The 27,604-nt window shown below is 39.7% G+C and overlaps 1 protein-coding gene and 1 long non-coding RNA gene across 5 annotated transcripts in view; one reads left to right on the forward strand and one right to left on the reverse strand.

The window, feature by feature from the left end:
* The window catches only part of map3k4 (mitogen-activated protein kinase kinase kinase 4), a 253,090-nt gene that overhangs the window by 29,972 nt on the left and 195,514 nt on the right, over window positions 1-27,604 (reverse strand). For all 3 annotated transcript variants that reach the window (XM_069932041.1, XM_069932038.1, XM_069932039.1), the window contains 10 exons: window positions 27,362-27,461; window positions 26,838-26,921; window positions 19,029-19,295; window positions 17,272-17,421; window positions 8,383-8,544; window positions 8,002-8,135; window positions 7,842-7,920; window positions 7,155-7,221; window positions 5,696-5,792; window positions 2,442-2,561 (listed from right to left, as the gene is read on the reverse strand). In XM_069932041.1, the coding sequence (XP_069788142.1) occupies window positions 2,442-2,561; window positions 5,696-5,792; window positions 7,155-7,221; window positions 7,842-7,920; window positions 8,002-8,135; window positions 8,383-8,544; window positions 17,272-17,421; window positions 19,029-19,295; window positions 26,838-26,921; window positions 27,362-27,461 (1,260 nt within the window). The remainder of the gene's footprint in view (window positions 1-2,441; window positions 2,562-5,695; window positions 5,793-7,154; window positions 7,222-7,841; window positions 7,921-8,001; window positions 8,136-8,382; window positions 8,545-17,271; window positions 17,422-19,028; window positions 19,296-26,837; window positions 26,922-27,361; window positions 27,462-27,604) is intronic.
* LOC138760847 (uncharacterized) lies at window positions 9,210-18,936 on the forward strand. Of its 2 annotated transcripts, none has more exons than XR_011355907.1 (3): window positions 9,210-9,612; window positions 14,831-14,956; window positions 17,553-18,936. It is a non-coding gene; the product is annotated as an uncharacterized lncRNA (long non-coding RNA). The 2 variants fall into 2 exon arrangements; XR_011355906.1 differs by having other exon boundaries at window positions 14,862-14,956.

The following is a 27,604-nucleotide window of genomic DNA, read 5'->3' on the forward strand; positions in this document are numbered from 1 at the left end:
CAGCTTCTTGTTCCATACACTCATCTCTCCTCAGGTTCCTATGAAATCTCTCCCCACTCACCTTAAACGTGAGTCTTTTGGTTCTCAGTCTCCTACTTTGGTCAGATCTTCCGTTCTTTTTATGATTTTGTACACCTCTATGAGATCACCTCTCATACCCGAGTCTTGGCAATATCCTTAGAAATCTACTCTGCTCCCTCTCCACTTGAAAATATATTTAGTACAGTGATCAAAAGTGAACACAATACTCAAAATGTGCCCTTAACAATGTCTTGTTCAACTGCAACGTGCCCTCCCAAATTCCAAACTCAGTACTCCAGATGAAGGCGAATGTACTAAAAACCTATCTACCTGTGATGCCACTTTCAAGGTGCTACAAACTTGTACTCCTAGATCCCTCTGCTCTACAACACTGCCCAGAATCCTACCATTCACTATGTAGTTCCCACCCACATTAGGTCTCTCAAAATACAAAACTTCACATTTCTCAGTATTAAGTTCCATCAACCATTCCTCTCCCCACTCAAATGATCAAGATTTTTCTTCACTCTTCAACAATGGTCTTCATTTTCTACAATACTAGCCACTTTACTATAATTTGCAAAATTGCAGCTGTAGCAAACCTACCTGCCAGGATGTTGGCCCCTCTGGTTCGTGCAACATATTTCTCATGTTGCCTCTTCCACAAAAGATATTTCAAAGACCCAAAAACCTGAATCCGTTTCTCCTCACCAGCTCCTCGGACACCAATTATCTGACCTACTTACCTATTTCTGAGCTCACTAGCACATGGCATCAGGAGTAATCCAGAGATTGCTTCCCTCAAGGTCCTGCTTCTTAACCTCTTAATTAACTGCCTATACTTATTGGGCAGGACCTCATCCTTTACTTTATCTATGTCGTTTGTATATGATGTACTCTGCCTGTACACCCTCCTTCTTAAGAATGTACTCCAACCGGTCAGTGACATCCTTGACCCAGGAGGCAACCCACAATCACGGTGTCGCTTCCACGGCCACAGAACCTCGGGCCTGTTTCCCTTACTCTCAGATGTCCTATTACTATTGCTTGCCTGCACCCTTAACTCTCTGAGCCACTGACTTGACTGCTACTGTTCGCCCCTGAACTGGTTTAGCTGTTATTGATGGAACCATGCACTGTCTGCTTAATCCCCTTGCCTCTCCTGGTGGTTACCCATTTATCTGGCAGTTGATCCTTAGGTGAAACTACCTCAGTGAAAGTAATTTCTATGATGCTCTTGGCATCCTGGATGATCATAAGTGCATCCAAGTGCAGCTCTAGTTCCTTGACCTTGTCTGCTGGAGCTACAGCTGGGTACATTACCCATTGATATAGTCAGCAGGGAGAGCATAGCAAACCTTGATTTCCAACATCCTGCAGGAGCATTCCACTGCTATTGCACTACATCTGCATTATAAACACACTTGAAATATTTGGTGGTGGCATTTGATGTACTGCATCATATAAACAAACACCTTTGATTTGTTTTTATCATATAAAGTCTTTGTGCATTTAAAGGACCTAACCATCAGGAGGGAGCTACTTCAGACATCCTGCTGTCAACAATTGTTAAGCTCACTGAAAGATTTAATTCCAACCCTTGTAGACATAAAGTGGGTGCCTTGTGGCTGCAGCATCTGCAGAGCAGACAAACCAAGGACAGGCATTTACAGTTGCCACTGATCAACTGAGTGCTTGAAAACCACTTGAGGACAAAGAGAACAAATATTTAGATTCTGAACAACTAACACAATTTCATTGAAAATCACTGACATATTGATTCCGTATTCTTGCATGTGACATTTTTAAATATGACCTGTATTTTGGGCTACATAATTAAAGACCTGAAATTTTCACAAAGGGGAAACAGTATTTAGTTGAACCATCACTTGCTTATTAAACTTTTAGAAATCCTTTCACCCAGTGCTGCTAATTATACAGCTCCTGGATTTAGAATTCCAGTATGTTACAACCAAAGAAACTACATGCTGGTGTAACGTGAAGACACATCACAATTTTACTATTTGAACACATTACATTCGTGGATGCTCTGTAACACGGTACTAACATGCTATTAATTTCTAACTATTTAAAAATACAAGTATCACCAAGTACAGTTCTATCCTTTGGGTGCTAATAAAAGGATCTGCTACTCAATGTAACTCAAACTTACATTATTAAAATTATAAAAATGGGATTAGCTACTAGTCTGAGTAAAGCAATGCCATTAATAACTGGCACAAACCTGTTTTTTTTGCCATTCACCAAAGAAAATAAGGAAAATGGTGAAATAATACAGATTTCAAGCACATTTTAACCTTATCTGACTATAATGCCCCTTTATTTGAACATTTCTCCCAATTAGTACACATATACACCTGCACACATGACTCATTCATTCATTCCATTGGTGAAGCTACCTTATTTCATTTGCTGAGCTGACAGATTTGGTGTGATTTAGGTCACTACCAACTACTAGAGTTGAACGAACGATACCGGCAATGCTGAGGTTCCGAACTTCAGATCCAAGACTTCTCGGGCTGTGACCAGGAGACACAGAAAAGTCAGAAAGAAACAATGTAGTTGACAGGTTAAACAAGAAGTCTGCAGATGCTGGAGAACTGGAACAAAACACAAAAATGGTGCTAGAGGAAATCAGCAGTTGTGAAGGTTCAGGCCAGAAATGTCAACTGTCTACTGTTTCTTGTAGATGCTGAATGATCTGTTGAGTTCTTCAAGCACTTTTATGCATTGTAATTGTAGTTGACAATTAACACAAGTAATTGATTGATGGATATCACCCTAAAGTTGCTCTACCATTTTGACTAATCAGTAGTACAAGAAGAAGATCCTGTTTGTGAGGAATTTCATTTGTACATCCAGAGGACAAAAAGCCCCAAAAAGGCCTTTCACATAAAGCAACACTTCGCTTGTACATCCAGAGGACTTATTTACTGCAAACATTGCACGTTTTGTGACATTCCCTACATTGGAGAGACAGGTCATAGACTGGGACATCGCTTCGTTCAGCACCTCTGCTCTGTTTGCAACCACAGCGACCTCCTAGTGGCCAACCATTTCCATTCTCGCATTCACATGTCTGTCATTGGCCTTGTGTACTATCCCACCCTGACCACCCACGTATTGGAGGAACAACACCTTGTTTTCCGTCTGGGAACTCTCCAGCCATATGGCATTAATATTGACTTTACTGCCTTCTATTAAACCAGCTCACCTTTTCTTTCCCCTCTCCCTTTTCCTGTCTTTCCACTTCTTCCATCCACCCAGCCATCCCTCCTCCCCCTCATTGCTGCTGACCCCTCCCTCCTTTCTCATCTCCTGCCTTTGCCACCACCCCCCACTTCCCCATCCCCCAAACTCTTTTGATCAGATTCTCATCGGCATTTTCTCTTACTTAGATGAAGGGCTCAAGCCCAAAACATTAATTATGTATTTTTACCTTTGCTACATAAAGGACACTGTTTGACCTGCTGAGTCGCTCCAGAATTGTGTTTTTCACTCTGAGAGCTTGGGATTCCTCAAAACACTCCAATTCTTTTCACCCCACCCCCCCAAAAGACTTGCTGGTTGTAGGTTAATCAACCACTGTAAATTTGCCGTCGCAACAACAACCTTGTCAGTAAAACAAAGGAAATGATTGTAGACTTCAGCAAGGGGAATGAAGGAGAACACAAACCAGTCCTCATTGAGGGGTCAGCAATGGAGAGGGCAAAAAACTTCAGATTGCAAGGTACCAATATCTCTGAAGATGTATTCTGGAGCCATCATGTCAATGCAATTCTGAAAAAGGGATGTTAGCAGTTATATTTCATTAGGAGTTTGAGGAGATTTGGTGTGCCACCAAAGACTTGCAAATGTCTCAGATGGACTATGGAGAGCATTCTGAATGATTGCTTCACCGTCTGGTATGGACAGGACAGGAAAAGGCTACAAAGCGTTGTAAACTCAGCCACCATCATCAAGGACATTAGTCTTCACTCCATTAAGGACATCTTTAAGAGGAAAGTAGCATCTATCATTGAGGATCCTCAACATACAGGTTATGCATTTTTCTCATTTCTACCACTAGGTAGGAGGGTACAGGAACCTGAAGACATACACCCAACATTACAAAAACAGCTTCAGATTTCTGAATGGAAAATGAACCTACGGACAGTACTACACTTTTTTTTTCACTACTTATATTTTAAATCTTGTATTTATGAAATTGTAATTTATATTAATTTTTGCATCTTGTTCTGCACCAAACTGCAGCCGCAAAACAACTAATTTCATGACACATGTTCATTACAATAAACCTTGTTCTGATTCTGACTCTTCTGTAGGTGGGTGGTAGGATCTGGGAAGATGTGTTGGACATCTGTGTGAGAGTAAGTAAGAGAAATTGTAGAAAATGGGGTCATTCTGAGAACCAGTATAGGCCTAAAGATCTTCTCCAATGCCACAAGAGAAAATGAAAATATGAACAACAAGGTTAAACTGCACTAGATGATACATTAACATGCAAGCTGGTTCTGTCATACAGTGCACCAACCGATTTGTTACAGCACTCTTGTCTGGAGTCCTAAAATAGTGGTTGAGGATGTTGTGCCAGGTATTTAGTGCAAATCACTACCTTCTGCTGTCGCAACTGCTTAGATTGGCGGGAGCATACAGAGGTTCCCCATAAGTGCTGGTTTGAGCAAGCGTAACAGCCATTCAGGGCTGAGGTGTGAGGTTCTTCACTGCATCCTGACCAGCACTGATGGTGCCCACTGCTGCAGCATCTGCTCCACAAGGTGGCAGACTGTGTAAATCCTGTATCTCGTCACCAGCTGTGGTACATAACAGAAGCTGCATTCTCCCCCTCTGCTGTGCACAAATGAAAGGTATCACCTGGATTAGAGGAACCAAACAAAAAAACACTCTGAAAGTCTGAAGCAGACAAGTAAAGGTTTAAGTAAAGAAATGCTGGAGGATCTAAGCAGATCAGATAACATCCATGAGTAGAAATGGTCAGTCAATGTTTCTGGTCTGGACTAAAGGGAAGGGGGTGATATGTAAATAAAGGGGGAAAGAAGCTGGGGGAAGGGACAGGACAGGACAGAAGGTGTGAGAGATGGAGAGACAGGTAGAAGGAGAGATCACTGGGGGTGGGCAGTGGTAATTTTAGAGGCAGAAAACAATAAGCAAAGCAGTAGATAAATAAGAGATGAAAACAGTGGAATCAGACGGGGGTGGGGTCACCTAAAATTAGATAAATCAAAGTTTATGTCATTAGGAGGAATATGAAGTTTTCTTCAAGTTTCCAGATAAAATCACCCAGACAATGGATATCCGAAAAATATATGTCATTGCAGAAATGGTTGGGTTTAGATCCACACACACAGCTTAGGTGTTCAGCAAAACAGTCTTCAATCTGCATTTGGTCTCACCGATAGAGGGGAGTAAATGTTGAGCTGTTGTTTGTTTAGACTATAAAAAAGTATATTATTTTACATTTTGAATGGTCAATGCCACCAGTACACCAGAATTAGATATTAAAGTTTATTATCTAAATTAAGCTATCTCTACTGTATTTAACTAAGTGCTTAAGTGAGGATTTAAAGAGTGACAACTCATAAGGTTTTCCCCAAGATGAGTCAATGTAGAAAAGTTATGTGTTGAACTCTACCTGAATCCTTCGGATGTCGGGATAATGAGGTGTGGATTTGGTGGGTCACTATGACATCGGGGTACTTTGATGGGGCGAGGGCTATTTCGATGAATTCCTGCAAGGTATACAATAAATTAATGCAACATCTCACAGGTCTTGGGTCAAAATCTACGATATCACAATATTAATTCCCCAGAAACAGAACTACTGCAATTGTACAAGTTTAATAAAGCAGCATGACACCAAACATATTGTTGAGTTTCCACAAATACTTCATAATGCAGAATAAAGGAAATTAATGAAATAAATTAATATTCCCTAAAACTTGTCAACAATACATTTTAATGATTGAGAATTCACTGCCTGAATGCACTGTAGAAGCATATTAAATACAAACTTCTGCAATGGAATTAGGTGTATATTTAAGTGGGATAAAATTTATGTGATTTTGAAGAAATCAAACAACTTGTTTGATTATTTATGATACAAAATAAGCAACTGTGACCAAAGGTATTCAAAACTATTATAATTTTATAAACATCCCACTGAAAGTACTCGCTCAATGATAATTTGCATTGATTCAATTCCAACACTAATTTTGGATTAACTGGAAATACAAAAAAAAACTGCTCCTGCTTGAAATCTGAAATAAATATAGAGAATGCTGGAAACACTTAGCAGGTTGGCATCAAGAGTAGAGATAGAAACAACTTGAATGCAGCAATTTCTGATACAAGTCATCCATCTATGACATTTGTTCACTTTTTTTGTTTTCATTAACAAAGTTGGACCTGGTTTTATGGAATTCTACTCTCATTTGTCTGAATGATCACTAACACATCGGCCATAACTTATCCCCATTAACAACCCTGCCCTCACCATATCATAGTGATATGCCTTATTTATCCTTACCCTCACTTTCCATGTTATTTAGAACTCTGTACTTCTCTTTCCTAGCTCAAATGAAGGATGTCAGACCTGAAACACCAACACTCTCTGCAAAGATGCCGCAAGCGCTTTGGCATCTTCCATTTTTATTAATATTAAATCTCTTTATTTTACTTTTTCTTTAAAAGGGTAAGCATTGCCAAGTTTTCCAGATCAATTAATAAGAATAATGACATACTAAATTCTTTATTTTTCTTTAGTTTAGGTACTGGCTAATATTAAAGTTGCCAATTTCAAAAGATAGTGAGACTTTTAAGGAGAAAGTCAACTTGCAGGCACAGAAGAACCAGCAAGGCCCATTACTATACCTACAAGCAGGTCAATGAACATTCATACTGACTGGAAGAGTAGGGGAGACCTTTGGACGAGGTTTCAGCAGGCTCTTTTTGTCTCATTGCAAAAACATAATCCCAGATAGTTACAGAGGGGAGGTGGAGTTGTCCATTACTGATATAGAACATTATTCAATAATATTATCCAAAACAGTTGCTGTAAAAACATACATGATGTGATTGTTAAGAGCACAAACCTGTCACAGGACTGTGAGGTTTTCCTATAACGTGACCGATGCATTCATTCATTAGAGACTGAAAACTCTGCAAAAAGTTAAAAGTGACATATTTAACAACAGCTCAAGCAATAATTCTGTGTGCACATCTAAAACCTAATATTAAAGTAGTAATGCAATTAGTATGCTGTTTAAAAAAGACACTGGGGATTTCCGATTGGACAGATTGGACTACAGTAGTTTTATTGCATCTAGTCTTTGCTTTTAAAAATTAGATGTGTTCACACTGACTGTCACATTTCCTACAGTACAATGATGTCTACTTCAACAGGCTGTGAAGTACTTTGAGATGTTCTGAGTGTATAACTTCAGGACTGACCAGCAGATAGCCCTTCTTCCACTTGCACAAAATTGAAAGTAAAGAAGGATCAAGAATTAGAAGATACTTTAATAACTAGTCCATATGCTAGCCAAGAACAGCTGTAACCCAAGAACAATCACCTAGGTGGTTATTACATCCGATAAATCAAAAATGCCAAATTGAAACTGTTTAACCAGGAAGCCAGCAGAGCTTCAGGCTTGGGTTACCATCCCTGAAACATTATCTCACTGTGTTAAATCACTGACAAAACATCCAGCATGACCACCAGATTCTATCACAGAAATCACAAATAAAAAATGGTTTTGCTTAAAAAACAAGCAACTTGCCAAGAAGTCATCTTCTGGAAGAGCCGAAATAAATCCTGGTTCGATGGCTTGAAGGAAGTCGAAGCCCTGAGTTGCCCACCTGCAAACAGTCCATAACATTAGAACATGTTGACTTATGTGGAAGCGAGAGACTTCAATACCAAACAAAATATTTTCTAACCTGGGTCTTGTTCCCCTCCCGCTTTCACATTTTGTCAGCACAAAAGTCATCCATTTTCTAGCAAAGCTTATAAATTTATCCCCAATCTTTTGCCTGAATTCTCCAGACATCAGCCGCACAACTTCCTTGTGATACTGAAGAGATGAAAATAAAAGCATATAGATTAAATGCATTGAGGTTTAACAAAAAAAACTGACAAAAAACATCCAAAATAATAAACCTAATCTTTCAAAAAGTAAAGATACTACAGGATCCAAAAATAATGATTGACAAAACTATGCAAACGATGCATGCCTGGAGAAGAAATCTCTTCAGCATGTTGGAGAACATATGTCTCTGTATTCATTTTTATGTATATAAACAAAATGTCAGAAACCTTACCTCAAACCCAAAGTTATAGCTTTGAATCATAGTTTCTCTGTAGTATTGCTGTAAAGTTGCACATTCAGATTCATCCATTTCAGCCTCAAATTCAGAATTAAACATCTTGTCAATTCTGTCAATCGCATTACTAATCTTATTGCAGAGTAATAAGGCGGCGTGCTGAAATTCAAAATGGAAATAGGTTTAAAACATTATTCAAATGAATATTCTGGATTTAGGACAATGAAACATATTACAGATGAAATGCAAGATATTCCCTTGACAGTTAAATGATTGTGATTTAAGTGCTCCCTGAAGCTGTTGACCACTTAGGGAATTATTAGCATTTACTAGCAATTGAATTACTAGCATTTGATATTTATCTATAATTTGAAACAACAAATACATGACACAGTCGTGTGTTTCAATTATTCTTCATTCACACTTCCTTAACATTCCCAAAGTTGGCCCCTTAAAAATATTGGTGGAAATCACAAGATTTTACCGAAGGTTTAAAAATTAACCAAGCAATGCTTTCAGACTGGAACCTTAGTAGTAATGCTGTACTACAAGAACTTAATGGCACTTTTCTAGCAATACAATTAAGTGTTCATAAAGATGATCAAATTTATCAAAGTAAAATGATCTGGTGTGGCGGCGCACATCCTCATGGCGAACCGGTCCCACTTGTATTGCCACGTGGCGGGGCAGCCATGGGGAAATGGCGTCATCAGAGGTTTCTCTCTGACTCCAGCATCCCTTCCAGCGCGCACCCTGGGCAGTGATTATGATGTCATAATGCACCAGGTGACTGAGCTCATGCTGCCCTTAAAGGGGAGCATGAATTTGAATTAACACAGTCGTTAATGACCCTCACTGTGGTGGCTGTGTTTCTTCCATGCTCACACCGCCACACTGGTCTATTTATACATATGTTCAAAATTACGTTATAGCACAGCTACTAAAAATACTAGTTTCCAGGAGTGTTTAATTTTGGAAACTGTGAAATGCTCTTTTGTTCCTTTAAAGTTCAAAGTACACCACTGGAACAGCAACACAAACATTAGTAAATGAACCTACAGGGAAGGAGACCACAGGAGTGACCAGTGGCTGAAGGACCCACACAAGCTATAGGATGCTAATGGCCAATGGAGACTAGCTGCAGGAGACTTGGCAGTCTCATCGAGTGAGATGAGGTTCGAATCTGGGAGCTCGGGTTTGCCAATGGATCAAAGAGGAGGACTGGAGGTGAATCCACAGACACTTGTGTCTCTGAAGGGACTCTCTTCTCTTTCTCTTATTGGTGACTGTCGGTCAATGTTAGTGGTATCTCTTTATATGCCTTTATGACAGGCTAAAGGACAAGTTTTGTGTATTAGAACATAATAAGAAAGGAATCTTGATAATGATAAATAGAAAAGTTTGGTTCGTTATTATTTGTGGCAGAAATTGGCTTCCTTCCAGCCACTCCCTTGTTGATAATAAACTCCCTATGATAAAGATATTTTTATTCTTTATTTATCTCATAACTTGAGAGTTAACCTGAGGGGAATTAGTGTAAGTAGTTGGAAGACAGCCTGCAGAATTAGTGGAAGTTAAGAAGCATGGTCAGAAATAAAATACAGAACCCTAAAAAAAGTTTACAAAAATGATTGTTACAAAGGATGAGCAGGTTGACATACAACCACCTGACTGGACAATTTCATTGTCATGTATCACCAGAATGATTCCAAAGCACTAAAAGCATTAGAGTGAGGCATGGAAAAGAAAACCAATTCTGAATGTGTTATCTAGATAAATAATGGAGAGGAATCACCAAAAAGTGATGGCAGAACAAGAATGAAGAAAATGAACTTTAACAAAGTAACTGATTTAATTTTATTTCAGTCCATAAATTCCACAACTAAATTAAATTGAGACCCAATTATGGCAGGGAAGACAAGTATAGATATTCTCTCATTCTTGCTTTCAATCATTGCAGCTCTGATTCATCGAGCAGAATCATGATTTACACTCTCCAACATGTGTAAGGGAGAACATCTGGATAGTTTCACACACAGTCATAATGCAGAGGAAAGAACAACAGATTCAAGATAGGGTATGAATTCTAGTCCCAAGTAACAGAAAATCAGGAAAAGCTGAGGTGACCTTATCCTTAAATCAAGATGCACTCACTAATAAATAGAAAATGCTGTAAACATTTAGCAGGTCAGGCAGCATCTGTGGGGAGAGAAACATTTTGGGTCATTGATTAATTCTGTTCTTTTGCTGCTTGACTTGAAATTTTTAATCAGCATTCAGTTTAATTTTAGATTTCTTTATCAAAAAAAACAGCTGCGTGGGGGGGGACAATCACATTATAGCAACTTGGTTCATAGGGCTATGGATCAGGAGAGTGAACAAAATTATAAAAGATAAATTATGAGTAAGTACCACATAAAATTGCACTGCATTTACTCACCCTAACCTACTCTGAAAGCACCTCCAAAATTTGTCATTTCCCTCAGCAAGGACAAGGGCAGCACCTTCATTCTGATGTATTGCATCTAGTCCAATTTGTCTCCCCCCCCCCCCCCCCCCCCACTTCAGATATGGCAAAAAATAAATCAATGTATTGGATGGAATGTAGGGATATCTCCTGAAATGTCTTTGACTCAGAACAACCTGATACCCTTGACTCTGGGTAATAAGATCCTGGACACCTGGTGCCAGAAGGGGATCAGATGTATCGAGGACTGTTACAAACAAAGGCAGATTGTGTCATTTGAGCAGTTGAGAAACAAATATGGTCTAAAAGAACATTCTTATGCTTTCTGCAAATAAAATAATTTTTAAGGGAAAAATTAGGACCATCTATGACCCTGCCTAGGTGTAGTAATGTGGAGATACTAATTCGACAAGGGAATGTGTGCAAATTTATTTCTCAAATCATACATATTCCAAAGTGAGGCCCCGATGCCAGGATTAAACAGGTCAAGGGAGAGATGGAAGTCGGATTTAGACACACAATCAATGAAGAATAGTGGCAAGAGCTGCTTCCGAACAGTGTGACTGGAGTCATCAATGCCAGATACAGGATGGTGAAATACAACTTCTTGTACCAGTTGAACCTCACACCACAAAAATTATATAAATCAAAGCCAAAAATTTCAGAAATGTGCTTTAGATGTGGTTTGGAGATTGGAACCTTTGTCCACTCCACCTGGCAAAGGTGAGACCTTCTGGGAAGAACTGAAAAAAAAAAGTGGCTTTTCCACAAAGTCCGGAGTTGTACCTTTTGGAAGATATTGAAAACATGAGTTATAGACAGTCAAAAAATCAAATTCAGTTCATGAAAGTCATCTTGGCGGTAGTCAGGAAGTGTATAATGGTTACATGGGAGTCGGCCCAACTAAATACCTCATCATGGAATATGGAAATGCAGAATTGCGTTCCCTTGGAGAAAATCACTTACAATCTAAGGGAGAAACATGACACATTCATTAAAGTGTGGCAACTATATCTGAAATGCATGAGTATGTAGATTGACTAGCTCCCCCTTCCAGAAGGGAAAGGAATTGGGTTAAGGAAATGGAACATGGCACAGGCAACATGCACATTTTCTCTTTAGCCCTTTTTTTTTTAGTTTGTTTCATTTTAGATTTTTTAAAGTTTTCCTTTTATTCCTTACTTGAGTTATTTAGTTAATTAGGCTGTTCTTTTTTTTAGGTTGGGGGCTCTGAACCCTACTTGTATTTATTTGTATTTGTATAATCGGAATGGTTGTGTTTGAGGGCAAGGGGAGGGGGTGGAATAAAACACAGACTCTGTATGTTCTATGAACATTGAAAAAGATTTATTGATTGTTGGAATTATTTGATAAGTTTATAAAATCCAAAATGAAATATTCAAAACAAAAGGACATGGTCAGCAGATAAATGGCAATACCGCCATATTCCCCAAGTCACAAGCAACTCTGAAATGTGGAAGGCATCACACATCCATCATTGCTAGGCCTAAAATCTGGAATTCCTTTCCCAACAGCATTGTGGAGTAACCACCAGAAGGACTGCAGCAGTTCAAGACAGCAGCTCACCACCACCCTTGAGGTCAATTAGACAGGCAATAAATGCTGCCCTTGTCAGCAATGCCCAGATCCAAACAAAAAAGAGGAAACTTTTAAAACGTAGATGTGGAAATGAGAAGAGTGGTTCCTGATGAAGCTGCTAAATTGATAATTTCCCAAGCTGCATTTAAACTGACATATCTAAGTGCACCTTCTAGAGATACTAGACCCATTTCAATTTGCCTCTTGTCAAAACTGTTCCATTGATGATGCCTTAAACACCAGGCTGCTTTTCATCGATTTCAGCTCAGCCAGATGCTGATGGAGAAGTTGTTCTTGCTGGGACTCATCACACTTCTCTGTAACTGGATCTGGACTTCCTAATGGAAAGACCACAGTCTGTCTGGTCAGCAGCACAATGTGGAGCACTGTCCCACTGAGCACTCAAGTGCCTCAGAACTGTGTGCTCAGCCTGATCCTGTTCATGTTACTGATCCACAACTGCAACGCCAGATACAGCTCCAACAGTCATCAGGTTTGTAGATGACACAACCAATTACCATGAGTCGCACTACAAAGAGGTGGAAAATCTTGTGAAATGGCACAAGAATAACAATCTGAGTCTCAACATGGACAAGACAAAGGAGATGATTGTGGACCAGAAATGACCACCCTCCACTACACATTAATTATTCGGTCATGGAGAGAGTAGAGAGCATCAAGTTCTTTAAAATCCACTTTATAAGCAACCTATTCTGGACATATAACATCTCCTCACTTGTCAAGGCAGTACAACAGTAACTGCACTTCCTGAAAAGACTGAGGAGGGCAAGGACATCAGCCACCATCCTGTCAACTTTCTATAGGAGCTCTATCAAGAGGACCCTGGCCAACTGCATCATGGAGTAAGGTTGCTGTAGAACATTGATCAGAGGTCTATCTACAGGATCATTAGATTGGCAGAGAGGATTATTGGGGTCTCTGTTCTGCACCCACTCCCCCCCTCCCAAATAGATGTGATCTACCATGATCGTTATTTGAAGATGGCACATAAAATTGTTCAGGTCCCCTACCATGCCACACACGGCATCTTTCAACTACTCCAGTCAGGAAAGAGATACAGGTGTATCAGAGCCAGAACCACCAGGTGGAGAAACAGCTTCTTCCCACGGGCACTGAGACGGCTGAAATGAATGAACTGTTCATACTAACCCTCCAATACTCAACTATTGATGAAACAATATTTATTTAAAAATGTACTGCATTTGTATATACTTGCATATGTATCATTTGTCCATATGTGTGTTATGTCTGATGGTATGTTTGCATGTTTATGCATCGAGGACCAGAGAATGCTGTTTCATTGGATTGCACTGTTACAATTGGCTGATAATAAACTTGAATCACCCTGAAGAAACATAGATCATTATAGCACAGTACAGGCCCTTCAGCCCATGATGTTGTGCTGACCTATATAAATCTACTCAACAATCTAACCCTTCCCTACCTCAGACCTATAACCCTCTATTTTTCTTGCATCCATATGCCTTATCTAAGACTCTTTTAAATGTCCATATTGTACCAGGTTCCACCACCACGCCTGATAATACATTCCAGGCTCCCAATACTCTCTGTAAAAAAAAAATTACCTTGACATCTTCTCTAAATTTTTTCCCCCTCATCTTACACAGATGTCCTCTAGTATTTTCTACTGTCACCCCAGTGAAAAGATTCTGGCTGTCCACTCTATAATCTTGTAGACTTCTATAAGTCACTTCTCATCCTTCTTCGCTCCAAAGAGAAAAGTCCCAGCTCTGTTAACCTTGCCTCATAAGACACATTCTCCAATCCAGGCATCATCCTGGTAAATCTCTGCACCCTCTCCAAACTTTCCACATCCTTTCTGTCATGAGATGAAAAGAACTGATTACAATATTCTAAGTATAGCCTATCCAGAGTTTTATAAAAACACATTATAGAACTACCATATGGGTGAAAGAATGCCATGATAATGAGGAGTTTCTTTTCAAAGGACACTGATGCTATGAATGGGAAAGGAGTGGATAAAAATATTAAAATCAACCAGATGAACAGGGTAAAGGATAAATAGGAAGGCTGCAAAATGCTTTAAACTAATAAAACATAAAAAGGACCAAAAGATGTGATAGGAGGTATAAATGAAGAAGGAAACTCAAGTTTAAGACAAACTAAACAAAAGGGGTACATAAATATATGTGGCATACAAATGGAAGAAGACAGTTACAAATTAGGTGGACCAATGTACGATAAGTGAACAAATAAAACACACATTGTGCACTGAATTTTTTAAAGTCTAATTGAGGTCATCTAAACTGGCTAAGTCTTGCATCAAATACTGGTTTCACAAAGGTCTTTGATTCAGTGCTATATGTTGTTCATTAGTGAATTAAATCAGGATATGTGAATTCAACAGACAAGCAACAGAACATACAGCTCTGCAGTCCTGAAGGCAAGAAAAATGGGAAAGGGAAGCTATTCAGAGTGGCAGAGGCTGCAAAAAAGACATCAGTAAGTATCAGTGTTGGGTCAACTCTTGCTGACAGTTGAAATAAACTTAAGAATTTTTTAATTTCTGAATTTGCTGATCATGGCAGTGATACACTCAAGAACTGAACAGAACCATACGAGACAAGGTAAAAATGGAAAAGTTGACAGAAGATCTAAATAGATTTTTTAAAATATGAAAGGGTTTGACAGAAATGACACAGAGTGGGCTTGTGTGTGTGTGAATAACTAAGGGCCAAAGCAAAACGATTACCAAGAAATAGGATTTCAGAAGCAACTTCTTCATTCAGAGTGGTGAGAGTGTGGAACTCCTAATCAATTACATTTAATGGAAGAGTGGTTTCGTACGAGAAAGAAAGGAAGAAATGGTTACTCCCGCAGTTTACCCGCATTACCCATCACAATCAAAGGTGGTAGGTCAATGCTATGCGTGAGAAGGAGTGGTTCATGAGTCTGCAGATTGAAAGTGGCCCACATCCTCCAGCATTTGCTCATAACAGAATGAGCATATTCACAATACGCTCAACTCCATTTACAAATGCTAACAATGACACAGCTTATACCTGCGTACAGGAAGAAATGTATAATATTCATGCATAGGGTAATGGGTAGCAAGTAATAATTTCATTACAGATATATACCCGTCAATAACCACTCAAAAAAGAAAGAATCTGACGACTTACACTTGACATTCAATGGGATTATCATTGCTCAGCGGTGAACCTGCCACACAATTAAAAGAGGTCAAAGTTGGTATCCTGCAGTGAGTATCTCATCCACCATCTACATGGCACAAGAGTCTGATGATGGAATACTGCTCACTTACCTGGATGTGCAGTGCCAATAGCTCTCTAACTCAATACCATCCAAGACAAAGTAGTCCACTTGATTGCTTCCCCTACCCCATCCACCATTCTTTAAACATTCACTCCCACCATTATTAATCCTCTGGAACTGGCTGGGGGTATTATTTTCAAAAGCGCAGTACAATTAAATCATCCAGGTTACTTCAAGAAGGGCAAGAATTACAAGGGCAGGAAGTGCATGGGAACATGGGCATCTGCAGTTGTCATCTTCATATGGAAATCTAATGCCAGTACTTCACCTTCACTGAGCCCAAATTCTAGAACACTCTGCCCAGCAGCACTGCAGAGTATCTTCACCAGAAGGGCTTTTTAAATGATTCGCCACCATTGTTTCATTGGAAAGAGGGGATTATAAATAATGTTGTCCTTGCCAGAAAAACCATATGCCCCAAAAATTCAATGTCCAATGCTTACACATTCTTGTGCATCTCAAGTTACAGATGTATATGTCTACCTTGTGTATCAGCACATCTGCAGCTTAAGATTGTTTGGCCTCACATGAAAGAATTTTGTTTCCTTCTTACCAGTGCATTTGTTGCTAAAAATGTTGAAACACTCAAGTTGTACATTCTCCGAGGGTTAGGGGTTCCCTGCATCAGTTTCTTTTGTTTTTCTTCTTCCAAGATACACTACTGTGGACAACAGGCCTGTGATTTAAGCTTGTTAGTTTATTTTTGTTACCACTCTATGGAATGAAATATGTTCCAAACAAAATCAGAGTGTGGGACAACATGCCACAAAGTAAACAAGTTGGCCTCTTAAGTTTTGTAAGAACTCAATTCTAGGGTTTTATTTAAAATGTGATTGGCAAGAATTGCATGCATGAGAATAATTTCCCACAAAGACATCTAAGCTTTTCCTAACAAACTGTTGAGTCAGGACCAGGTCTGACCACATAGAATACAGTAATGGCATTTTTTTCATGTTTTTGGAGTTGGTAATATATTAAAAAGATTACACTGCAAGTACATTTGGACACCAGATTCAAATAGTTTTACAAACCTAACCCACTGCCAGGTGACCTAGCAACAAAACCTAGTAACATACTATTGATGCCGACATTTGATACCAAACATCAAAATAAGTCAGTGTAGCTGTGCATCAAAATTCAAGGGCACAAACTAGTTTATTTATATTTTTAAGCATAATTGAAATATGACTGCATTTGAAATTCACAACTATTTCAGCTGCAAGGCAACAAATTTTGTTCAGTAGGGATTTCAATACATTAGCATTACTTTCATGTATAAACAAAATTAACAAACTGAAATAAAAAAGATGACTAATATGAAAAATAAAGTTTTAAATGTGAACAGGATTAAAAGCCACATTCCACCAAACAGCTCTGAGTCACTCAAAGTCTTGAACGTGTATTGCGAGATATACCAGTTTTCTAAATTAACCAGTTTCCAAGCACAGCTATATAAACAATCTGATCAGGGCAGAAAATACCTTCAGTTGCTCCAGAGCTTTGGCTATGACTGGTTGGCTAGATGTCTGCTCACGGCGCAGAGAGATCAGATTTTCTATGGATTGTTGAAATGTCTTGCGTTGACTTATGAGATGTGAAGACTGCATCACCACCAGCAATAAATTATGAATCTGAGAAGCAGAATAATTTTTCAAATAAAATCAACATTTCCGATTATGCAGTTTACTAATACCGTATGATAAACTACTTCATATTACTGATAAACATTATTCAATTAACTTTCATATTCTGGCTATTTCAGGAGGTTGTAAGGGCTCGTTATTCACCATCCGAATGTCAAGTCATCAGAAGACTGTTAAGAGTGGAAAATCGGTACGTGGTTGGAAAGAAAAAGTTTGAAAACCACTGTTTTAATCGTACCTAATTGACTCGTTATGTGCACGGGTTCGTAACTCCAAAGGAAATGGGCCAATGACCATTTTCCTCAAGCAAAATATTTCAGTAGCAATTGGGTCTAGAGCAGTGATTCTCAACCTTCCCTTCCCACCCACATCCCACCTTAAACAATCCTTTACTAATCACAGAGTACTGATGGCATAGGGATTCCTTAAAGTGGCATGTGAGTGGAAAGAAAAAGGTTGAGAATCACTGAGGTAGATTAAGATGAAATCGAGATCCTGTCAACCAGATCTATGAAACACTGAAATGTCTGGGCTGAGTTCTTTAGATCGAAAGGCATCTGAAGGAAATCGAAAAGCCCAAAAGGTATAATAATAGTTGTTTTCAGGACGTCATTAGGATGCACCAAAATCTGATGGTAACCTTTGACAAGGTCCACCTTGGAAAAAATCTGGCAGCCTTGGAGTTGCGTGACGAAATCCTGGACGTGTGGATTGGTATATCTATCTGGGATGGTGGCGTCGTTGAGTCACCTGTGGTCACCACACAGACGCCAACTGCCGGAGTTCTTCTGGACCATGTGCAGCAGGGATGCCCTGGGGCTGTGTGAATGGCAAATGATACCTAACTCCTCCATGGCAGCGAACACTGTCTTGGCTTGAAGGAGTTTGTACCAGCCAGAGGCACCGTGTCCACGTGTACACTGGGGGCCTGGTGGCCTCGATGTGGTCCTCCACGCCACGTGCTAGTTTAGCGTCATGGAAGTTTGGTGCCAACAGTTACGGGTACTTGGCCAATAGAATGTGGTAGCATTGACCAAAAGGCATCTGTTCATGTCCACCAGGAGCTCATGCGCTTGGAGGAAATCTGGTCCAAGTAGGGCTGGTCCCACAGACCAATCATATACTTCCAGTGGAAAACCACATCCATGGCATGGATTGTGACTAGTCAGGTGCTGAAACTAGGAATGGAGGAACCATTGGCTTCCTGTAGGGGATGGCCCTTGGGATTGTGTTCGAGTTCAAAATCCTCGGCGGAATGAGACTTATCTCTGCGCCCTTGTCGACTAGGAAATCCTTCTTTGTTCCTGGTCCCTGAGGTAGAGTAGGCCTTTATGTGTGCCAACCACTGAGGCCATTATTGGCAGAAAAAAAATAGAGGGTTATGGCTGAGGGAGGGAACAGTTAAGGTTGTTTTATGAAGGTTGGTACAACTTCTTTGATATACCCATTATTTCATTGATTAATGCTGTAATGATTCACCATGGACATTTCGCTGTGGGAAAGGTGCCAAATAAATTACTTGTATATTGCTACCAAAGTATATTTGTGGTCAGTTATTTATGATATTCATCATTCTATGTTCCAGTGTTGCTTACCTGCATGCTTCTCAATGTATCCACAGTTTCTACCTGGGGCAGCACTTTGATGAACTGGCCCTCCCACAATTTCCAGGTATCCTCCTGCTCTTTGCACTCCAGATCATCTTTGATGAGGAGCAAGTAGGCTTCATCTACTGATTCATCAGACTCATTTGAGCATTCCTTGCCAGCTGTTGCACTAAGCAGTTGGAGTATCTGAGACTTTTGCTCAGCAAGGTCATAGGCAACAAAAATATGTAGGTCCTCCAATCCAGGAATGAGAACCTGAGAGAGAAGGGTATACCAAGTCAGTTATATAGTTTAACTCTCATCAGTCCTTAAGTAAAAAATAAAAACCAGACTCAAGATGGGGAGCCTGACAGAGATCTTTCCTCAAGAGGATGGTGAACCTATGCATTTCCAATCCCAGGGAGAAATTTAGTCACAGAGTTCTTTAAAGCAAATGAGGAATGATTTTCTGGATGTCAAGAGAATGAAGAAATATATGGATAGTGCTTTAAAAGAACCTTAGGTAAAAGACCAGCATAATCTTAATGAGTAGTAGAAAAGGCTCAGGCCTACTCCTAGCTAATTCATTTTCTTTTCTTAGTTTTCTATCTAACATTTAGCACGAATTTCTGCAGGGCCTGCCATTCATTACCTCACATATAGCATGTCAACAGGACACATCACCATAATTTGTAATTCAAAAGACAAGACCACCACCAGTAATCTCAAAGGAGAAAGATCTTGAGCTGGAAATAAAATAATGTACCCTAAAATATAATAAGCTTATATAATGCCAACTCCATCTGCTTTATCCTTAAAAATCAACTTTGTGAACTTTTTCATCACAGTATCTCTAGATACTTCACAGTTTAGAATACTTGCAACCTTTATTCAATCCTCTTATAACAGTGCAATTTTCTGCAATTTGTAGCCCACAATCAATTTTCATGCTCTAGAGCTGTCATGTATTTTTTTAGCTGTGGAATTTCATTACTGAATTCTTTTCTTTCTTTATCTTTTGTATATGTCTTTCATTCCACCTCCTCTCCATCAAATCACCCTGTGCAAATAAAGGGTTTTGTAACCCTCTCCAAACAATGCAGATAAATCCCTTCTTCCAGGCCAGTTTCTGATCATGATAGGCCGAATGGCCTGTTTCCATGCTGTGTGACTATGACTTTAACTTGATATTTCAGAAAATTCCTCTGATGTTTGAGAATATAACTTACCAATTCCAAACTTATTCTGAGTCTACATGCTAAGAGAATCAGAATACGAGGCCTCACTCACAACAAGAAGACATTTAAGACTGAAATGAGAGGAAAAAATTCTTTTGGAGGCCATGAATCTTTGGCATTCTCTGCTCCAAAAAACTGTGTTGCTAAATTAATAAATATATTCAAGGCTTAGTAAAGTAAATTCCTGCACAAGAGAGAAATCATCAGCCTTGATCCTACGGAATAGCAGAGAAGTCTTTAGAAGTCAGGTAGTCTTTTCCTCCTCCTGTTTATTTACCATTGCACACAACTTTACTCTCATTTGAAGAAAAACTCAAGAACAGAGAACAGCAAACACCAGGTAATGAGTTTGAGGTGGGCATTAGATCAAGTTGTCTGTCAGGCAGTGGAACACAATTAAGCCATAAAAATAGTATTGGATAACTAAATGGGAGGGAATTGCAGGTGATAAGAATTTCTAAAAGAAGGATAGAGAGAATGTGCACTGGAATATACGAGACAGCAAGCAGGGGAGATGCTCACGTTTAGTTCAGCGGCTGTGGGGTGCCTGACATTGTGGCAAGTCAATATTTCAAGTAAAACAGTGAAAGTAAAAGGAATGAGACTGCAAGCATGTGGGTGATGGGAACCAACAAAAAGGATTCCAGGAAGCTCTTTGGATGAGAAAACAGAGTGAGAAAAAAATTCACACGAGTCATTACAAGCAGTGTCAGGACTTTACCAGGAATACAACACTGGCATTCTAATTTGAAATTTGGTACACCATGCAGGGTACCAGAGGTCAAAAATGAAAATGGCTAAGAGATCATTTGTGAAATTCCAATTTTATCAATTCTATCAACTGATAAAATAATATTTTAGAATTGATACCATTTTAGAATGGTATCAATTCTAAAAGACCACTTTAAGCAAATAGCTATGGTACACAAGCACAATCCAGAACCATAACAGAGCAGACCCAAACAAAGGGGGATAACCATCTGCTCAACAAGAACAAAAATAATTTGAAAAGATGAAAAATATTTTTTCCATTATCAAAATGATTTCAGCTGCATCATGGAACAACTGGAACAGACACAGAAGGTCGTTGCAACCTTTCAGTGACTAATCTGATTGGTTACATTTACCTGGAATTCTATAATGGAAATAGAAACATTGAAATTATTGAGAAAGAAGAGATGCCAAGAACCTAATTATGGAACCTTCATAATTGATATACTTTGGTTAGTTTAAGTTTCTTTGAGGATCAGTTGGTGTTTTTATCAATCATCGTTTGGGCTTAGTTTTTCTTCTATTCAACAGCCTTGGTTGTTTCTGAATTTTTTACATTTCTTTTGTCCTCAAGGTGAATGTTTCTGAATGTCAAATGTTAGTAAACATTCAATTTCTGCAACTGAACCTCCACAGATCCAAAGATTCAGTATTTGCTGATTGAAGAAATCTCTCTCATCAGATCTGAATGGTTAGTCCCTTATTACAAAGCCCTGAGTTCTCAGCCAAGAAAAACAGAAATAAAAAACATTAAATGCTGGAAATACTCAGAAAATAAGGCTGCATCTATGGGAAGATAAACAGAATGAATGTTCCAGGTTAAAGATATTTTGTCAGACGATGATTTGACGTCCATTCTGACGAAGAGTTGTTGACTTAAAACATTAACTCTTGTTTCTCTTCCCACAGAAGAGTATTTCCAGCATTTTCTGTTTTCACTTTAGACTTCCATCACCCATGGTTTAATTGATTTTCTGGGAAAACATTATTCCTGCACTTACCCTGCAATAATTTGATATGTTTCAAGGAGTTCACCTTTCAGTCATCTAAATTCATGAGTAAATGGATCTAATCTTCTTGTAATTTCCCTTCATCCAACCCAAAAATCTTTCTGGTGAACCTTTGAGTACCTTTAAGTAAAACATGAAAATCTACAGACACCATGGTTGAAATAAAAACACTCAGCTGGAGAAACTCAGCAGGTCAAGCAGTAAAAATACAGTAGGAATCATGTGAGATGCTTAACGTATGCAAAAGGTCATCACTGACTGTTGCAAAAAGTCAGAGTTGATTACAGATAATTACAGTTAAGGCACAAGAGAAATCCAGAACAGTATCAAACATTTGAGATGCATTATCAAAACTGAAAGTCCAAACTGTAAGCAGGATGTTGGTAATTGTGAGAGTCTATCATGCTAATCTCAAAGTCTGGTAGGAAAGGGTTAACTGTAGAAAGTCAAGTACCAGCTAAAGTCTGCAGTGACACACAAGAGCTGATAGGTGGCGCTCAGCAGAGCAACTCTCTGTTGCTGCTTACAGGAGTTGACAGGTGGCAGTGTGCTGAGCGACTGTCCATTGCTACTGGAAGTCTGCTCGCTGGCCACCAGGCCAGTAAGCTGTGCTGTGCTGTGCTGAGTAGTGCTGTGCTGTGCTGGTCGGCAGGAGAAAGCCTCAGTAGCATCAACGACATGCAATATTGTACTGAGTGGTGCTGCGCTTGGTCGTAAAATCCTGTTCTATCTGCCTGGTCAGCAGGAAAAGGTCTCCGTGGCATCATCGACAGACGGCTTTTTTTATACTTTAGTTCGCAGGTTAATACCTGGGCGGACAGCAACCTCCTTTGAAGAAGACCGCAGAGCCCACCTCACTGACAAAAGACAAAGGAGGGAAAACCCAACATCCAACCTCAACCCACCAATTTTCCCTTGCAACCGCTGCAACCGTGTCTGCCTGTCCCGCATCGGACTTGTCAACCACAAACAAGCCTGCAGCTGATGTGGACATTACCCCTCTATAAATCTTCGTCCACGAAGCCAAGCCAAAGAAGAAATACCTGGGTCACAGAATCTTCCATCGGGGGGGGGGGGGGGGGGTGGGGGGTGGGGTTGGTGGGTGGCTGGCTACCCCTGGTCATGTGATCTTGTCACGGGGGAGTAAGTGCTTGTCCCCTGGATCACGGGCTTCTTCTCTTGAGGAGGGATTGTTGGTTGATCCTGGGTCAAATGATCTTTGAGGGAGGCTGATGAAACATGGGGGATGTTCCCTCCGGTCACAGCTGCTGAGATGCAAACCTCCCGAAGTTTGAACAGGTAAGTTTTAAATGTCTATGCTGCCGGCTGCAGACAATTTGCTGATAAACGACCACTTCAGCGTAATGGAGTACGGGGTGCAGTAACATTCTGGAGAAACTGAGGCGCTAATGCTATGCTGTGTTGAGCAAAAACACACAGCCTTTTGATGTCTGCAGACAAATTTAAAATGTTGCTGATAAGCATTCCCCTGACCTTGCAACTTGTTGGCCAGACTTCTTGTGCAGTTCACGAGGCAAACTAGACAACAGCTTGGCCTACAACAAGTCACCAAAGTGAGTAAATAGGTTGTAAAACAGTCTTTCAAATGTCCAAACAGTTGCCTTCTACGACACCCCTTGCTGTTCATTTGGTTGACTGTGAAGGGAAAAGCAACTGGCCTCCTGGTTATTTATTTGCTGACCTGTGATGTGACACTGATTGATAGCTAAGGACGACTGGAGCAGTGCAAAGTAGGTTCAGCTAGGTCAGGTAGTCCATCATTTGTTCCTGGCTCATTGGAGGGTTATTGCAAGCAAGCTGCTTGTTGCTGCAAATGATTTTAGCTTGGGCTTGCAGAGTTGTCTGTTGAGCGTGTCCATTATTTATTGTTGGCGAGTTGATGTAGCCATTTAATTTGAGCTTGGCCGTTGAGTGTGTCCATTATTTATGGCTGGCTCGTTGGCACGTTGCCGTTGAACATGTCCATTGTAGGGTCTAGCTACTGGCTAGCCCCGTCAGGGTCACCAATGTGGCAGATGATGTTTGTGCTCATACGCCATCATATTGAAATAACGAGACCACACCTGAAGTTGTCAGCCAGTGAAGAGAAGAGCGTTTATTACAGTGTTATCAGGCTTAATATAGACACACAACATCTGACCTGATGTCATGACATCTGAAGTGCTAACGACTTCACGACATAACTACGTTGAGTAGGCCAGGGCCTCTCAGTCGACCTACGGGTGCTCCTGAGTCACTATGCTTCGTGACTGTAGTGGCTAGTTGCCAATAGATAGTAGGCTGTTGTGTCTAGTTGTCACAAGACTGGACCTGTTAGCGCTGGTTCTGCCCACTCCCTCCAAGCGTACCACTACAAACTGATGTTTCGTGGTAGAGCTCTTCATCAAGGTATGGAAAAACATCGTTAGGCATCCTCACAAAAGAGTAGGGAGGGAGGTGTGGTTGCAAAGGTGATAGGTGGCGAAGGGAGGGAGGGAACAGCACAGACCTCACCTCCCCACCTTTATTCTTTTGTTCGGACGCCTGCCGACATTTTTCCATACCTTGAAGAAAGGCTCTAGCTAGCCTGAAACATCGGTTATGCATTTTAACCTTTGCTATATAAAGGACACAAAAGGTGGCAGTAGGGATTAAAAAAAAAACATATGAGTTTATCCAGCATGTGTTTTCACTTTCTCTGAAGTAGAGAAACAGGACAAGCATGACTACTCCAGAACACTATATAATTGCAGCAAACAGATCTATATTTACTTTTAAATCCTCTTGCAAGTCATAACTGAAGCATTCTTCTTATTAATTTCTTATCACATATCTGCAAATTAATTTTTGGCAATTAGTGTACAAACACACCCAGGTTCCCCAAAATATGAACATTTTTTAATCAATTGCCATTTACAAACTAATCTGCAGTTACACTTTTTTTCCGAACAAAGGAGATGAACTCACATTTTTAAAAACAATATATCCCATTTGCCATGTTCTCACTCATTCACTTAATCTATCAATAACCCTTTCATCCCTTTCTCCATCCTCCCAGAACACAGGTGGCATGGTTAATGTGGCATTTAGCACAACACTACTGCACTGCAAATGACCTGGGTTCAAATCCAGTTCTGCCCGTCAGGAGTTTGTAGTTCTCCCCATGTCTGCGTGGGTTTCCTACCACCCTTCAAAAATGTATGTGTGTTATAGGATAATTGATGTATTTTGGGGACATGAGCTCATGGACCATAAGGGTCTGTTACCGTGCTGTATGTCTAAATTTAAAACCCTCAATGTCAGAGCTTGAAAACTAGCCAACTTGGAAAAAAATACATATGTTCCCCTTAACAGGAACTTTTAGTTTCAAAGAGGGGGTCTTAGCTCCATCATTCACATTGCACAAACTTCTAAAAAATCTATTTTCATAGCTACAGCATACTAACATTAAATAGACAGTATTAAATATTAGGCATATAAATGGATAAATCTTCAGGATCTGATGAGATACATCAGACACTGCAATCGAAGACAAGGGAGGAGATAGTTGGGTCACTGACAAATATTTAAATCTTCACAGGTCAAGTGCCACATGCCTGGTGGGCAGCAAATGTGGTACCTTTATTCAAGAAGGGCAGCAGGAATGAGCTCAATAATTACAGGCCTGTGAGTCTATCAGTGGCTAGGAAAGATGGGGAGGTGGAATGTGGGACAAGTATAAGCTACATTTGGAAAGGCAGGAATTGTAGGCTATACAGACGTCATTGAGGCATTTGGACTCAAAACTGTCAGTGATAGTAGATAGAGGATGATGGTGGAGAATTGCTTTTGTAATTGGAAACCTGTGACCAGTGGAGCACCATGGGATTCAATGCTGCAGCACTTACTGTTTGTCATATATTATTAATAATTTGGATGAAAAGCAGAAGCCTAATAAGCATGTTTGCAGAGGACATGAAAATTGATGGTTTTGTTAAAAAGAGGAAGATGATCTTAACCTTTGCTATATAAATTTAAAAAAAAATTTAGACATACAACATGGTAACAGGTCATTTCGGCCCATGAGCCCATGCTGCCCAATTATACCCTACTGACCTACAGTTTTGAATGGATACTGGAGCCCCCAGGGAAAACCCATGCAGAAATGGGGAGAACATACAAACTCCTTATGGACAGTGCAGGATTTGATGCTGTAAGGGCATTGTGCTAACCACTATTGGCAACCGTGATGCCCAATGATAGAGAACAATTGGTCATTTGGGCAAAGCAATAGCTGATGAAATTTAATCTGAGTATAAAAGGTTTATCTTTGGGGGCTAAAAAGAGCAGGACATCCACAATGAATAGCCTGTCACCAGAGAGTGTTTGAGGAACAGAGGGACCTTGGTGTACAAAAGGTGGCAGCAGGGATTAAAAAAAAACATATGGGTTGCTGGCCTTCATTATCCAGGTCATAGAATGGAAGTCATGATAAAATTTTAAACAATTTTAATCAGGCAACAACTGAAGTGCAGTTCTGATCGTCACATTGAGGGGCAGTTACCAAAATATTAAGCTTCTTTGTCGATATAGTGTGTTGTAAATAGTGAAGCTGAGGGATAAGCCTTTCAGGACAGATTCAATACTGAGCCGTATCAGAACTGGCCAACCTATCCATCATCATTGTCTCGGTTTTTCTTCTATTCATACAGCCTCAGCTGTATAGCAAAATGTTACTTCAGCTAAATGCTCCAAGACAAATTTACATCAGAGGTTTCAGTGTGGTAAAAGATAGACAACATCTAAAATGGAAAACCTACCTTAACATATTTTTTTGTTTTAAGAGCTTCTAAAAAATCCGGAACAGGAGCCGACAAAGTGAATTCAGCTGCTATTTCCAGATCCTAAATCAAAAGAAAAACAATTATATTTTGGAAAAAATATTTTTTGACTGAAATACATTTAACAAAACTACAATTATGTATGTTTGCAATATTCACACAAGTGCCTGTAAACTGTGCGCGTGTACACACTTTTTTCAACCAGTGCATAAAGGAAATTTATATGTGCACAGAAGGTTAGTTACCTAAAATAATGTAGTAATTAATAATTATACTTATTGAAAATAATTTCTTTGCTAACTGTTTCTTTTAACTAGTTGCTTTTTCATTTATCACATTTGAGAGATAGGCTGTGCCCAAATTATCTTGAAACAATTCCAAGTTTACATTTGCACAAGCATTCAGTGCTTACATACTTTTATCACAGGAAAATAATTTGCACAATATAAGATTTTTGCGCACACTGACTACTCAAAATTAGAGGGTACATTGCCTGTATGTACCTTCCTCAGCATTTTAGCGAATCCCAGAGCCTTGGATGCTCTCTCCCGAGCTTCATGAAAGAGTTCTTTTAATGCACGACTAGTCTCTATAATGGATCTCCTGTGAAAAGAGTAAATCATAAATGTACCTTTCTGAAAAGAATCCCACACAAAATGTTAGTGAAGAAAAGTGGACAAAACCAAATTAATTTCTTTTCCAATATCAGAGTTTCACTGCAAGGAAGAAAATGGAAAGAAATTACT

This window comes from Narcine bancroftii, chromosome 4 (genome assembly GCF_036971445.1).
Source record: "Narcine bancroftii isolate sNarBan1 chromosome 4, sNarBan1.hap1, whole genome shotgun sequence".
In the NCBI taxonomy this organism is placed as follows: domain Eukaryota; kingdom Metazoa; phylum Chordata; class Chondrichthyes; order Torpediniformes; family Narcinidae; genus Narcine; species Narcine bancroftii.